General features: G+C 41.9%; 1 protein-coding gene and 1 long non-coding RNA gene across 5 annotated transcripts; both read left to right on the top strand.

The window, feature by feature from the left end:
* Window positions 1-313: 313 nt before the first annotated feature.
* On the top strand, window positions 314-5894 carry LOC127344656 (uncharacterized). 4 transcript variants are annotated; one of them, XR_007878113.2, is made up of 8 exons: window positions 314-810; window positions 1011-1135; window positions 1257-2334; window positions 2870-3047; window positions 3486-3562; window positions 4152-4358; window positions 4509-4587; window positions 4884-5894. It is a non-coding gene; the product is annotated as an uncharacterized lncRNA (long non-coding RNA). The 4 variants fall into 4 exon arrangements; XR_007878111.2 differs by having other exon boundaries at window positions 317-810; window positions 1307-2334; window positions 4152-4332; XR_007878110.2 differs by having other exon boundaries at window positions 317-810; window positions 1307-2334.
* A 1225-nt stretch (window positions 5895-7119) lies between these two features.
* Window positions 7120-9411, top strand: LOC127344655 (caffeoylshikimate esterase). Its single transcript, XM_051370972.2, has 8 exons — window positions 7120-7383; window positions 7467-7499; window positions 7595-7688; window positions 7784-7816; window positions 7928-8074; window positions 8200-8330; window positions 8454-8591; window positions 8737-9411. Exons 1-8 carry the CDS (start codon window positions 7189-7191, stop codon window positions 9067-9069), a joined length of 1104 nt encoding a protein of 367 aa, XP_051226932.1. The 5' UTR covers window positions 7120-7188; the 3' UTR covers window positions 9070-9411.
* The last annotated feature ends 6552 nt before the right edge of the window (window positions 9412-15963 follow it).

Below are 15963 nucleotides of genomic sequence, written 5' to 3'. Positions count from 1 at the left end.
GTAGGAGAGAAGGGCTCCTATATTGTCTGCTCTGCTGTGGTCATTTTTCTCTATTGCCAGTTCACAGACCAAGGTGAAAACAATAATGAAAAAACAAATCTTAGTATAATTTTAGTGTATCCATATTTTTGCACCAAATCTTCCAACAGTCAGCCACTACCTGGTGCGGCGTGCCGCCGCGCTGATTTTTGCTAGTACTTAAAAAGAAGGAACTTGTTCCCCCTTCTCCCTCCTACTTTCGTCGTCCTTTTGTCGTACTCCTCGCTGCGTCGCTCCTTTGGTTCGACTTCCTCACGCATCACTCGCCCCACAATGGGCCAAGCCCAGAAATCACGGCCCGTATCCGTCAAGGCTTCAACGCACAATCCCAGGACGCAGTCGTGCGCCTCCCCCGCCTCTCCATCCAATCGCGTCGCCGCCTCCATTCCTACTGGTGACCACAGAGCAACGCGCTTGCCGGCCGGCCTCCATGCTCGCGCTCGCTCCCGTGGCCGGCCGCGCCACGGCTAGCAACCGAGGGTAGGGGATAACGAGGCAAGGGATAGGCATGGCCCTGATGGCCGACGAGGTCGACGATGGCGCTCGGCGACGGTCGCGGCCGGCGGATGTGACGCGGGAGGAGAAAGGTCACCGCGGCGCAGGAATGACGGTGGGGTGGATGTGAGCTGGTGGTCGCATGCCCGGGGTGTTGCTGCCGGCGACCATGTCCACGAACTGCTGCCGCCGGTCACATTCCAGAGCTGCTACTCCTACTGGCGGCCGCAACTTCGACTTGCTGTAGCCGGCAGCTTCACCAACCATCTGCTGGCAGTGGGTTCTCTCTTCTCCCCCTCCATGCCGGCTGCAGTCATCTCTTTCCTGAAACACATAGTCATCCTACTCCTTATTCTTTGTTGCTTCGCCAGCACAACACCCGCTCGCAAATATTTGCATGACAAACTTCATCCAGGCCATTGTCAAGGTATGCCTGATCTTAGCATTTAATCATTGAATCTTTGATTTGATTTCAGGGGATTTGGATTAGGTCTTTCGCCAACTATTAACATGCGGGATGACTGTCTGTTGGGGAGTTCGATGATGGGCAAGACAAGGTGCAGGCTTATTTTCAGATCTTGCCTCCCCTCCTACTCCTATGGTATGTCGTTTAGTCCTACGTGATATCCTCTCTTTATCTTTTGCCTTAAGCTTCCTTGAGTATTGTATGGATCAATGACTAATTCCATTGTTGATTCCCGTTCAAATGTTAATGCTGCAAGATGTGTATTCTACAGAAATGTAACTACAATTTGTTTCCTCTTATATACAGCCTTCAACACTTATTGATGCAGAGGCTGGGCGATGCCCCATTTCGGAAAAAAATACAGCCTTCAGCACTTATGGTTCACAAATTCTCCTTCATCGCGCATAACATCTATGGATTTCTAATAGTGAAAATATAGTCAATCAGTGTATTTAAGATTCTGCGAAATCGTAAATGGAGATTCGTTTTTTGAACCACTCATCATATATGAGAAGCCGGTGTATCGTGCTACAAAACAGAAGTCCCGATCCCTTTATTCTCTTTAGTATTCAGTTTCGATTTTGTGTACTAAAAATTAGAAAGATGCCTCCTACATGTAAAGCATACATTCGGCTATGTACGTGTCCTTCTCTATCAGTTATTATTTGACCAATGTATTTCAAGTATTGCATTAATCTCACCATACTTTCTGAACATGAATTACAAACAGTGGTATTGTGGTATTCTGATTGTGTGGCACCCCTTCTCTCTCTCTTCTTAAGTTCTTATTAGATTTATAATATATCATGCTTGATATATATATGCAGCAAATGTTTGTTCTCATATCATGCATCTGGAGTCAGTCTTTACAGTTTATCTTTATGCTCTGTAGTTTTGAGTTCTGTAGTAAGATGGATGACTCTACTCTAAGTTTCCCTCATATATATATGCTATTGGCAAACCTGAACCTCTCCTTTGGTTGGTTGCACTTGCGGATTTATGTGGATGGAACTACCACCATGTCCACCCAGGAAAGCGAGCATCAGGAAATGAATTCTACTGTAGACTCACATACCATTTGTTCATAGTTGAACTGAATGGTGATTATTTTGCTTAGAAGCATACAATGTTTGTAGTTTGTGATACTAATAAGAATTGTATGCAACTGTGATATTTTCCTCATGCAATTTCTGGATGGGATCAGCGACGCTGGCGACCAAAGGTAGACGATGGTCTGTTTAGAGGGATAAAGGAGGACACATGAGGCGGGATAGAGCAAAGGGCCGGTCTATTCCGAGATAAATGAGTGCGGGATCACGCCATGTTTGCTAGGAGTAAGTAGAAACTTATCAGATCTCTGATGTCCAAAATGATGGGGCTAATCTGCTGTAGCTTCCAAATGATTTGTGTGCAAGTTTTGTCCAGTTGAGTTATAGCTTCCAAGATTTCTTTATCCTAATGCTTTTTGCATGAACATTATTCTTTTACTGAGCTTACTTTTAGTTCCTTGTCATGCAATAAATACCAGATTGGCGCTACTCATATATTTCTTATTTATGTAGTATGACACCTTAAGATTTAGAAGACAACTTGTCTAAAAAAAACTCAGTCTTGCTATTGCATCTAGATGCTATCTAATTGTGCCAAAATATAACTATAGAAATCTAATTTTTATGTCACAATCGTCTGCCTAGGCATGGCTGTAAATTTTGGACTACAGTAGTAGTTAGAGATCATCTTTTAGTGGATTGCTTCAGTGAGTTTATTTTGCCAGAGGTCATATTTACTTACTATGTTGCACAAACAAAATGTCATATGCCAGTTATTAATTTTCTTCTACACTAACATGTGTGCTCTTGTGCCTTGAAGGTCTAAATCGACTCGCTGCTTAGACAAGATTAGATGGAAGGACGGTGAGGAGCTTGTGTTCACCAGTTGCGCCACAACGTGGGAGATATGGTAGAGAAAGATGCGACAATGTAGAGTTTGTTTCTCCACCGATGCCAAGGCTGTTCAAGGGAAGAGGAGATGCACATCGGTGACTCTGGTGAGTTTTTCATTCATGTTCATGCGAATAGTGGTGTGTGGAATTTGCGCTTGTTAAGAATTTATCTTTCCAAAGGTAAAAGTATCTCCAATCATGTGTTTTCCATCTTTCATATTTTAGCAGTCACTTAGATTCTCTATCATAAAGATTTATAAATGTCTGCAAAGTTCTTGATTACAAACTTATGTTGACTTATGAACTAAAATGACCACATTGAGTCCATAGGTTATAGTTGGCTAAACTAATGGTATTTTTTGTTCAGTGCCTTTCACATTAGTCATAGGCTTACAATTTCATCACTCGGCTTGCATCATAAAAGTGAGCATGTACTCCTTTAGATTTCTCTTCTGTTCTGAACCGAAATGATTGAATTTCTTTAAACTTCATCAAAATTCTAAAAACCTTGTTATCAAATTAACGACCCTTTTCATTTGCTAGATTTTTCTATTTGAGAGTATGGCATAATCCGTGTGCACCGAATTCTTCGTCCCAACATTCAGCACTGATAAACCAATGTATGTATCCTTCATTTATTTTGTTTGTGCGGGCACCTGGCAGCTTCAATTGTCTCTTGTTCAGCTTCCTTTTCTTAGTGCTTATTGTCTGTGTTTCTTCTATAGTATAATTCCTCTACGCCAGATTATTTAGAGGCCATCTATATTGTATCATGAACTAATGGCTGACATTTGTTTTCCCAACTTCTTCGTGTATGTTCTTGCTATGCGAGCAGCAGTGAATCAAATGATTGGTTTACTACAATCTGCACATATATTACTAGAATTCTAATCCGTTCATGCTATATGAGTTGGGAGAAATGTGAAATGCAAGGATAATCTGGAGCTTTAGCTCCGAGGAATCCACAATGATTTTAAAGGATGATGTAAAGTTGATGTAACAATTTGATTTTATTGTTAGTAAATACTTGAGATGTTTGTCTGTTGTGAAACTGATGTGATGGTGTTTTTTGTGGTACCATATAATCAGTTTCACAAGATTGGAATCAGGCATAAGCACATGTTGTTAAAACTACTTAAATGATCTCATGGATAAAATGCAAATGACATTAATTCATGCTTGATACTATTCCCATTTGGTGAATGACAGGGGATGATTGAAGGTGGCACATAAACAGTGGCAGAGCTAGGGGAGCTGATGATCGGAGGTGCATGCTGGTGCCCAAGTTGCCTAAAAACCGATTTTAGGGGTAGCACACATGGAGTATGGGATCCTATTTTCCTGAATATCTCGTGCTCCTCTACCGTGCAATATTGCTTCCTCATGTGTGGTAATCTTTTTTTTCTTGAGAAAGGAGTATGTCAGCCTATTTTTTTCTCTAATCTCTTAACTGTATCTCAACTTTAAATTCACATCTGTGGTGGACAACGTGTTATACATACCTGACCCAATTTGAGAAGTGATATTTAGTCGATGCCTTCTAACATTTAACTGTTTGTTTGGCAGATTCAATCATTTTTTACATCACTAGGGAGAATTGTCTCGTAAAGAATCTCATGATGGCTCATATGCAACGACTGAGCAGGTAAAATGATGTGCTTTAACCACGAAGATATTGTTGGTTTCACTTTTCATTGAATGTCAAGATCTAATGATGGCTTATGAAATATGGATTGACTTTTGGAACTTTTGGCATAGATATTTTAGTGAACCTGAGTACCTAACTAACAATAGTACCTTCTCTGCTGGTGATATATCTGTGTTATATGCAAAGAGAATATGTATGCCCTCATTCTTTTGGGATGTAAACTCATTCTTTGAACATGTAGTTGCAATTTTTGTTAACTAATATCATGATCTAAATATTCAAATGTCTCCTAGGTTCCTTTATAATATTTCTCGCTGGCAAGTTTGAGAGGGAAGTGAAAGGAAGTGAATATGATGCGACTGCAGGAGTTATGCAAGACATGAAATCAAGCCAACATTTCCTAGGGTGCTATGCTCCTAAAGAATTCATGTCTACAAGGACACAAGCCTAGCGTTAAGAGTTTATCGTCCATTTTCGATGCATATGAAATAATGGGAAATCATGAAGAAGGCCTCTATTTGCTTCAATGCATCTGGGAGCATGTCCTAAACTCCGGTAACTTGGGATAGAGATCTGGTGCACATGGCCACCACTGATCTCATTTTTTTAACAAAATCAAAAATCATATTTTTTTGAGTTTCAAAAAGTTCTAAAAACAAATCAGAATATAGTCTACGATGTATCTCATAAATGTGTAAACAATCAATATAATATAGTTTTTTCTAAATTTCGCAAAAATGACAAAGTGTAGGTTTGAGTAGTCATTTTCAAATCTCCAAAACATATCAGATTTTGTTATTTTTGATTTGCACAAAATAAAAATAATTCTAGGTTGAGATTTTGCATGATTGTGGGATGTATCACGGACAATCTCCAAAAATATTTTCATATTTTTTTAGTAACTTGTAAAAATATCTTTTAAATTTTTTAGAATGGCGAGAGCACAGGAGGTCGGGAGCCAAAATCACTTTTCGCATAACTTCATATTTGAATGTTCCATGACCCCAAGGATAGGCAAGAACATGAATTTGTATGATTTTACATGCATCTACGCTGGTTTAAATACCCTACTACGTGGTTTAAATATCCTAATACCAGAATCATACGAAGTGGAAAAGAGCTGTGAAAGCATTACATTTTGGCTGTCACGGATTGCTGCTCATGAAGAGCATGGTTTCCCAGGTTTTGTGCTTCATTTTCTTTGTTGGTGGATGTGATGCATAAGCTTGACTTTTCTAATAATTGGCATTCCATTTGTCTTAGAACTACAGCTCACGGTATCAAAAGCCAGAGTTTTCTGTTAACTGGAAGAAAATTGTACCTAAGAAATTAACTTAAATTGTTAAACTATAGTTTATTGTTATTTTCAGTAACATTCAAGAGAATTTTCTTAAGAGAAAATTCGAAGTGCATTTGTAGAACGGTATTTGAGGAGAAGTGTTGTAATTTTGAACAAAACCCCTTCATTCACCACCGCTTCTCAAAACTTGCTTCCTACATCAACTTGACCAAACAAGAATTTATAGTCAAACCCTTTCGATAGAATGCAGCTCAAACTTTCTCGTGCTCTTGAGGCAATGCATGTTCTCTCTGTTGGCTCGATGTGTCGAATTCTTTAAATATTTATGTGCATTATATCCCATGTGCCACCAGAAATACTTTTTATGAACCGTGGCAACAGACGTATATTTAACTATACATCCAAAAGGAGAGGTTATTGAGTTGACAATTATGACGGTCCAGAACACAGGTGTGAAACTTACCGTGGAAGTGTAACTAGAAGACCTAGAACTTGAAACCACGCAAATGCACATCAATGATGTCTTGTTATTGTGTTCGGTATTAATACATTATGATATCCCTAATTCGTTTTGAATTTTCATAGTGAGTTATTAATTATATATGTGCATTGCGAAATTAAATTTGAGGACCCGTGGCAACGCACGGGCATTTGTACTAGTTAAATATTACATAGAGTTCACGTAAGAGTCAGACTATTGTACATATGTTTACTTTATGAAGGCTCTAGGTGACCTGGCATGTGTTTATAGCCGGCAACGAGCTGTATTATTGCTCTTGCTCTAAGTAAGGCACCTTAATACAACATGTGTGCACATGCTCGTTCAAGACTTTTTTTTGTGCAACATCGTCGGACATTGACACCAGAATTTAATCAATGTCGACCAACGCCCACTGACTGATCATTATACGCTTTTCTGAGGGATGGATTTGCCTAAACGCAACCCGAGACTTTGGCTTAACGGTTGTAAGATTTGTATGCCAAAAGATTGGATCGTTGAAAGCTGGTATGAACCAATCAACCCAAGATTGCATGGGATTGTAGGATCCAACGAAAATTAAGTGACGCTGACCACCTGAAAACATTCGCGCTCTTGCGCCGGAGCATCTTTGCCATGTAGCAGCAGAAAAATATAGACATCCACCATACACTCGAAGATCTGACACCCTATCTTCCCATGTAGCTTTCCCTCGTTTGAGTTTTGACTCATTCCTAGACCAGGCACCCTATCTTCCCAGCACGATATTTCCTGCGAAGACAGCTAGATTAGAAAAGTTGCATTCTCTTAGTGCTGAAGCATGATGTTTGTGTTTCTTCTCTCAACACCGAAGACAATTCTTCGTCTCAATCAGTTGGTTGTGATTCCTGTTCAGACAGAAAAGGAGTATATATATTCAGCACCCCTGGGTTATTTTTACCGTGAGAGGTTGCTTGCTTGGAGTCTTGGATTGTTTGGCGTATCCATACGCGGCATTTCGAAGACCTTTTCCATGGTAAATTCAGAAACAACCTGCTCTTCTTTCAGGTTGCTTTTGTTCTGCCTCTTGTGAATCTTAGCTCTTTGCGATCTTTGCAGGCTCATTACAAAGATGGTACCAAGTATGAAGAGGTATGATCTGTGAATGTTGGTCATGAAATTTTGTATCCGGGGGTCTTTGTGGTCGTGTTTCCTAACGCATAGATGCACATTTCGACTTTGGGCAGGGCTTCACTGTGAATTCACGAGGCAACAGGCTCTTCACCTGCAAATGGACGCCCAAGAAATTACAGCCCAAAGCAATGATCTTTATCTGCCATGGTACCAATCCGTTCCCCATAATTAACATTCTGCATACTTGAAGCTTGTGAGAAGAAGTAAATGAATTAATTTCTGTTTCGTCTCAAAACTTGCAGGCTATGGAGGAGAGTGCAGCATATCGATGGCAGGTAAGTACTTCTTTACAATCAAAGTTCATCGGATTCAGAACGATTTCACCATCCAAGACGGATGAAGTGAAACTTCCATGCTATCTGCTAACAAACTCCGCGCAAATTCAGACACCGCCGCGCGATTGGTGCACGCCGGCTACGCTGTGTACGGGATAGACCAAGAGGGCCATGGCAAATCTCCCGGCCCAAAAGGATACATATCGAGCTTCAGCGACATCGTCAAGGATTGTGCCGACTATTTCAAGGGCGTTTGTGGTAAGAGATGACTGAGCATAGTTTACAACTCCATGACAGACATGCAGATTTTGCAGCGCGATCTCTGTTTGCGTTATTTTGCACTGAAATGATATCTGAAGGGTTCTTTGATCTTGCAATGTCAGAGAAGCCGGAGAATAAGATGAAGAAGAGGTTCCTCTACGGCTTCTCCATGGGAGGGACGGTGGTGATTCAGCTGCACAGGAAGGATCCTACCTACTGGGACGGTGCCGTCTTGCTTGCTCCCATGTGCAAGGTCCACATCTTGACTTCGACCAATTTATGGGGATAGACATGTCACTGTAATGTTCATGACTATTTCAATCAAGAGTGTTTTCTGAAGATCGCTGACCTTTTCTTGATTCTGACCGGATATCAGCTCGGCGATGACATGCGGCCTCATCCGGCGGTGGTTGGCGCTTTGAAGATGATCTCCTTCGTTGTGCCTAGCTGGAGAGTCATCCCTGCCCCAGACAAGCTCGACAAAGTCTGCAAAGATCCCCAGTTTAAGAAAGAGGTAAGTACTAGTAGTCACATCAACAGCAAAAAAAAAAAAAACTTTATCCTCAGTCATCACACAAGAAAGAACAGAGAAACACGTAGATGTGGAATGTGTTGCTGCTTGTTCTTGACATTTCTCTTCTGTCTGAATCCATGAGCAGATCCGTTCCAACCCGTACATGTACAAGGGGAACCTCGCGCTGCAGACAGGCCACGAGCTCCTGGCGGTCAGCCTGGACATCGAGAAGAACCTGGAGGAGGTGACGCTGCCGTTCCTGGTGCTGCACGGCGAGGACGACGTGGTGGCCGATCCTGAGGGTAGCAGGCTGCTCCACGAGCGGGCGGCGAGCAGGGACAAGACCCTGAAGCTGTACGCCGGGATGTGGCACGTGCTCATGGCCGAGCCGCCGGCTGACGTCGAGCGGGTCTTCGCCGACGTGACGTCGTGGCTTGAGGAGAGGACCGGCACGGCCACGGTGAGCGCCGCCAAGTGACTGGCCCAACCTTCCCTAGATAAGCCACATATGCCGACGTTCAGTAAGAGGATTCATTTCTTGCTCCGAGCTTTGACCTGTACCTCTTCCCAAAACGATGGCGTAGGAGAGTTGTACTGCCGTCACGTAGCAAATTGCAGACCTCGCAGAAATACATTGCCGCTTGCTTCTCTGCCATTTCCGAGCCTAAGTTCTTGCCTTTCGGAGCCATCAGAAGGAGGTTGCAGAACTGCTCGGCTGTGAGCACCTCAGTTAGTTATGTAGAGGCCGGTTTTTTAAGCTCTCTTTGTATCTTCGCCATACAAATTTTGAATAATAAAACGCCCTTTATCATAAATAAAATCTCAAACGCCTCGCTTTCGCAAACTCGCCTTTGCTGAGTATCGCTTGTATTTTGTGTTGGTGTCGTCTGCTTCAACAATGATCTTGAAACTGAGATTCAGAGTTACACTTGGCTTCACACATTTTGCAATTCCATTCTGAGGGTGGTTCTTGTTTTTTTAGACGGTAGGAGCCCAACTTTACACCATTTGATTTGTATCGTGATTCGTGTTTATCATGAGTTGCAATATAGATTTGATAACATCATTTGACTGAGAACGAAGTTAATTCTTAGTCGACTGAGAAATAGTCACACCCTTTAATAAAGCCACAACGACAGAGTACAAACGGTATCAAGAAAACGCACGCAGACCCATGGCCCAGCAGGCCCACAGAGATGAAAAGAGGAAGAAAGTCTGATAGCCACTACTACTCAGACGGCTAAAACATCAACAACTAGGGGATACATTGGATGTAGTCGGAGATCACCTCGACGGTGGCCCCTCCCGAACTGAAGCGTGAAGTGCTCTAATCCGGCCAGCTGTCATCTCTAGTGCCTCACGATCTCGTCTCCTAGCCACTGACTTTCACACGACATTTTATATAAAACGTCAGTAGGCTGCGCAGGAACTTTCCCTCAATAGTAAATTTGTTCCTGATATTCCATAATGACCAGAACATGGCTGCACAGCAGATCCACAACACACGCTTAGTTTGACCGATACGAGATTCGAGTAGTCTAAACACGTCGGCCGCGCATGAAGGATTCTAGGAGCAACTCAGCAGTTCTCTAACTGCACTCTACATGAACCTGGCCAGCGGGCACGTAAAGAAGATATGGTTTGTATCCTCCCACACTCACACAAGGCACATCGCCCAATGGGTGGTTCTTGTCAATTTGCGGTGGATTTCTTTTCTCTTGCTTGGTCCCGGTGTGTCTTGCCTGTAAGTTGGTTCTCCATGTATGATTCACATGTACAGTGAGCATGACAAATGCTTCAGATCCATGTTCAATCGGTATTTTGCTTTGTTTTTCGTGACTCGGAAAGCCATGCACTTGCTTTGTTTAGCAAAGGATTGAATTACTTATGCCAATAGTCAGGAAAATAAGACTATCAATAATATATGAACTAGTTTTAGAGGCGATACTAGGGAACTCTATTGACATTTATTACTCCACACATGTAATTAGGTTTCCTCCAAATCACAATATAGTTATAGCATCGAAACATAAACTTCAAATTATGAAGTTACAAATATGAATAATACAACTGTATTATTGGCTCTCGGGCATAATTCTATCAGTCTCTTGGAGTGTCCCTTGGAAAGATGGTAATTAGATTTACTTAGCTAGCATGCATTGAAAATGTTGCCAGTTGAATACATGTCATGTGTGTTATATGTAATTCTAACAGTTTTGGAGCTTCGTTCAAAGGAGTAGTTTACCAAAGAGGATAGCACCCATGTCCTCGCCATCCACAATGGCGACAACAAGACCGACCGTGGGGGAGGGGGGCTGTTGTCCCCTAATTTTTTTACAACAGTAAAGATATCACATGCTTCGGCTAATTTGTACCACAATTGGTACTAGCCACAACCTAGTCTATGATTTACGGTGACTCTAAAGGTATCCACGGCTGATAGCTGATAGAATGTCCGTCGGAAAAAATACTGAGACATGTGATGTCACATATGCCCTGACACAATGCCAGGGTAATGCAACACATGCGTCAATGAGGCTATCTAGGCTACACATGATGCTCGTGGGATAAAAAAAGGAAGTATTGGTCTTCTACCTACTTTGCACTCTTCATGTGTGTCGACAGTGGCGAAGGACGGAAAAAAATTTAGGTCGGGCGAACTTACAAACATAAAAATTGATGCAAACAAATAAAATTTTCTTGACACGTAAATATTTTATATGATGTTAAGCATAGTAACTCGGTACTATGGTACTCACTCCTTGCCATAATATATTGCACATTGGTTTGCACGAAAGTCAAACTTCATTAACTTTGACCAAGTTTATTGAAAGAATTATCCATATCTACCATACCAAATATATACCATATTAAAATATACTTCATGATGAATCAAATGGAATTGATTTGATACTCTAAATTTTAATATTTTTGGGTACAAACTTGCTCAAAGTTCACATGGTTTGACTTCCAAAAAATCTTAGACACTATATTTTGGCATAGAGGGAGTAATAGCAACATATTTAAATATAAGCTGAACCTACAAACATATCGATAATAAAGGTTTAACGTTGTCTAGAAGTTTCAGGCAATGGCAAAGCTCTACTTTCCTTTTTTTTATTTCACCAAGATCGAAAACTTTTGAATATCCCTCGCTCGATGTAGCACGTCATCAAATCTTTCAATAAGTAGATCATGTTTAGCGAAAATCTCCAGAAGTGCCTTATTTAAAGCTGGAGATGTTGTGTTTGAAACATGTTAAATACCCAAAAATATTTCAATAATATCACTTTTGTTCACATGCCTACAATTAGATAATATAAATCAGTTGAATGACACTACATAGAAAAGAAGTAAAGAAAAAAATAACATACTTCGACACTTAGGTGTAGTTTTCTTCCCCTTGTTGTCCATCTTTCGATCACAAAACCACAACAACAAACTGTCAGAAGTCTCGTAGAAAACCTAGACGCGCTAGCCACTGGCGCCAGGTGATCTGCAGAACTGCGATGTGCATATACGGGCCGGCAGGGGGAGTCGGACGGATCCGCTTGGAAGGAAGCCGCTAGGGCAGGGCGTCGGGCGGCCGGCGGCGCAGGGAGTCTCGTACTCACGTCGAAGACGAACAGGCAAGCGAGCGCACGGGACTGCCTGGGCGAGTCGTTTTCCTGGGAGCACGTCGCACGCGAGCGGGTGGTTTTCCTGGGGGCTGAGGCCTGATGTTCGATCCCGTATTGCAGTCGATCGATTTGACGGTGAACCTGGCTCCTGGCATCGCACGGGCAGCCAAGGCAGGAGCCCAGTTTGGTCCCGTGGCCCATTTCCTCTTTTTTCTTTGGTTTGTTAGTTCAGAAACATATAGAACTTGTACCAAACTGACTGTATGTCTATAGATACGTATATATATGCAATTTTTTGTCAAAAATTAAGGTAGGGCAGCTGCCATACCTTGTCCAAAGGGGAGCTCCGCCCCTGTGTGTCGATGAGTTAGCCATCTCAAGTGAAAATATCAGCACGAAAAATGATATTGTCACGATGTAGAGCGAGACATTTGATCTGGGTTTTGACGCACTCACTACCAGTGCAGAGAGATTGGCATTCAATTAACATGCCTGAGAGGTTTGTCACTACAATTGAGGAGACATGTGTGGATAGAAACAACTGCATGACTTATGTACACCAAAGTTTACAATTGCCTTTGTTTCGAGCACTTCAGGCATGTTAGCATTTTGGCTCAACATTCAGACGGGTGGTTTTCTACGACATGGTGCGACTACCACTTTCACATGTACAAGTTTTTAATGACACATCAAGGTAAAATATTGCATATCGGTGTGTTCGATGGTGCATTAGATTCTTACATTCACGTCCAACAAGTTATCAACGTGAGGAAATCTTGAAAAGTAGTTTTAGTAAGCTCAAACTTCAGTGTTTAGTAACACGTATGCTATCCATGCATATTATAGTATGGGTGGTGTAGGGGTGTTTATCATTGTAACAGTAATCATTCTGCCAATACTTGCCTTGATTATCTTGCACAGTAAGAGACGGTAATCCAAGAAGGCCAAGCAAACACCACTTTAATTTTTTCATTTTTCATTATAACCCACTCAGGTAATGACGAGGGATCCCCTCGCCAGTGCCTACGTATTGTAGACTTGGGTTTCGGGAGAGAGTGACGATGGAGATTCCGGGGACGAGATTAGGCACACAACGTACCTAGCTTCGGGTCCCCTCGGTGGAGGATCCCTACATGCTGCTAGCAATCCACTATATGATCATATGTATGTTTACAGGGTGCCGCCGTAGGCGGAGCTATGCTGTCTATCTGTTGTCACTCCTATCGGGTGCCCTAGCTGGCTTTATATACGCAACCAGTCTAGGGTTTTACAAGAGTCCTAGTCGATTACTTCTTCAGGTTGCCTTGTTGGGCCTTCTCCATATTGGGCCGAGCCAAGCCAGGTATACTAATAATGGGTACCCGAAGGGTATACCTATGTCAGTAGCCCCCGAGTGTCTAGGGAAGTCGAAGACTTGCGTAGAGACTCCAAGCATAATCATCTCCGAAGTCGAAGAAATACAAGGCGAGGTCCATGTCGTAGATCATGTGTAGCGTAGATGATGTCGACGATTCTCAAATTTAATTTTTCTATCGGGTGCGCGGCAGTGCTCCCGATGTGAGTAGCCCCCGAGTCTATGTGTAAGTGCTTGCACTTGGGCATAGACTCAAGTTGTACTACTCGATGAAGAACTTGACTATATTTCTGGGCGTAGCCCCTCTTTTTATCGACTCCTGTTGGAGGACTTAATGAAATCCGGCGCTCTCGATGGGAGTAGGCTCCATTCGAGTCGCAGAGTCGAGTTGAGTCTACAAACCTTTATATATTTACAGAATCGAATGAAATTTCCATACTTTTTTTCTTTTTCAAATTCCTCGAGACCAAAGAAACACTACATTTTCTTTGTGAAATATATTATACAGGGATAACGGTAGTTGGATTTGGTTCATCTGACGGATCAGGTACCAGTTAACTGCTCTTGTGGCAATCCGCAAAAACCTACTTCAAGATCACATCCCTGGACATGATCTCGGGATACTGGCGTAATTCGACATGTGCCGCTTAAGGTCTTACCAGATGCCGAATTCCAGTCATGTTTTATCGGGTACCTAACGCGTCCGTTAGGATTTTTCTTCGTATCTGTTGATACGGAAAAAAGTAGCAGAGCGCAGTCAGAGGCGGTGCCACGCCACACAGGACGGATCCTAAAGGTCTTACCTTCGTGACCTTTTTACGAGTCACGGCATTCAGAGTTTTTACCGCGGCGGACGCGCTCCGAGAATATGTTGTCTAGTGCCTTGTTCAGCTGATGTAATGACCCATTTTTCGGGCTGCTATCTTTTGTCGAATAGGATCTTGATACTCCTTCTATATTGCCTTGCTATATTAAATTTTATTTCTTCGGGTGCGCGACCAGCGCTCCCAATGGGAGTAGCCCCCGAGGCTACAGCCGAGTGTTTGCACTTGGGTGTAGGCTCAACTTTTCTTTATCGACTTCCTTGAAGTATGCTTTTCATCGAGTATGCGACTGGAATAAATGACGAGTATATGGGCTCAAAGATTTGTCCCTTCTCTCTTTTTTTTGTCGGGTTCCTCCTTGAAGAGATTTTCTTCGAGTTCCTCCTTGAGTAAAATTTCTTCGAGTTCCTCCTTGAGTAAAATTTCTTCGAGTCCTCCTTGAGGAAAATTCTTCGTTGGGTTCCTCCTTGAGAACAATTCTTCGGGTCCTCCTTGAGAACAATTCTTCGTCGGGATCCTACTTGAGAAAAATTCTTTGGGTCCTCCTTGAGGGCAATTCTTCGGATCCTCCTTGAGGAAAATTTCTTCGTCGGGTCCTGTCCTCTCTTGAAGAAAATTTCGCCGGGTTCTCCCTGAAGAAAATTTCGTCGGGTTCCTCCCTGAAGAAGATTTCGTCGAGTTCTCTTTTGAAGAAAAGTTTGTAGACTTCCTTGAAGAAAATTTCGTTGGGTGCGCGACCAGCGCTCCCGATGGGAGTAGCTGTATTATCCCAGGTATTGGGGTTACAAAAATAGAGGAAACAGATGTGTGCATTGCATTCATGCATAGAAAATCTGGGGAATTTTCGCGCTTTAAAGTAAAACAGTCACAGTAACTGAAGTTTCAATTGACCTTGGTGGAATTGAAGTAGCTCATCAAGTCAAGCGCTATAAACCTCAATGTGACTTTGCTAAAACCTTGTTTTGGGTAGAGATAATTTGATCTAAGGGGTTAGATCAAATGGAATTAAAATCAACACCAGAACTTATTAATCAAGGATCAACTACTTGATCTTATTAAAGATCACAACATGATATTCCTTGCCATAACATATGAACATCCATTTAATTGGAAATCAAGTAAGAATAATTGGAGAAACTATTCTTCACTTATCTTTTCCATGTCTTAAACTAATCTATGATCCTACCTTGAACCTCATGGTATTCGTACTACTCCATTCTTGGAAACATAAAATGATATCAACTCTAGAAATATATATCCTTCTCTATAACAAATTATTATACATCAAACCTAGAGAGGTGAGAGTTCTATGCTATTTACTAGAGAAGCAATAACAAACTTTGAGTTAAACCTTGGATATAAATCCATGAATTCAAATCATTATCTTTGAGAGAAACCCTAGGATATTATTCAAGATATTCCCTAGAGAGAGAATCCATTTATGTTAACCGTAGATATTGGTGACCACATTATTTTCTATGGAGCCTAACTTTAGATTAGTATTAGAGTCCTTCCCAAATGAGAGAAACCATTTATACCAAACCTAGTTTCACCTAATTAAGAATCAAGGATAA

The sequence above is a fragment of the Lolium perenne genome, chromosome 3, assembly GCF_019359855.2.
Source record: "Lolium perenne isolate Kyuss_39 chromosome 3, Kyuss_2.0, whole genome shotgun sequence".
Classification (NCBI taxonomy): domain Eukaryota; kingdom Viridiplantae; phylum Streptophyta; class Magnoliopsida; order Poales; family Poaceae; genus Lolium; species Lolium perenne.
Note: the sequence above shows the minus strand (reverse complement) of the source record. Positions and strands in the feature narration are given on the sequence as shown.

Excerpts from the sequence above, each read along its gene's own strand:
- LOC127344655 (XM_051370972.2), top strand. The coding sequence starts at position 7,189 with ATGATGTTTGTGTTTCTTCTCTCAACACCGAAGACAATTCTTCGTCTC. Across the intron at positions 7,500-7,594 it reads ATGGTACCAAGTATGAAGAG|GGCTTCACTGTGAATTCACG; the intron begins GTATGATCTGTG and ends GACTTTGGGCAG. Across the intron at positions 8,075-8,199 it reads CTATTTCAAGGGCGTTTGTG|AGAAGCCGGAGAATAAGATG; the intron begins GTAAGAGATGAC and ends TTGCAATGTCAG.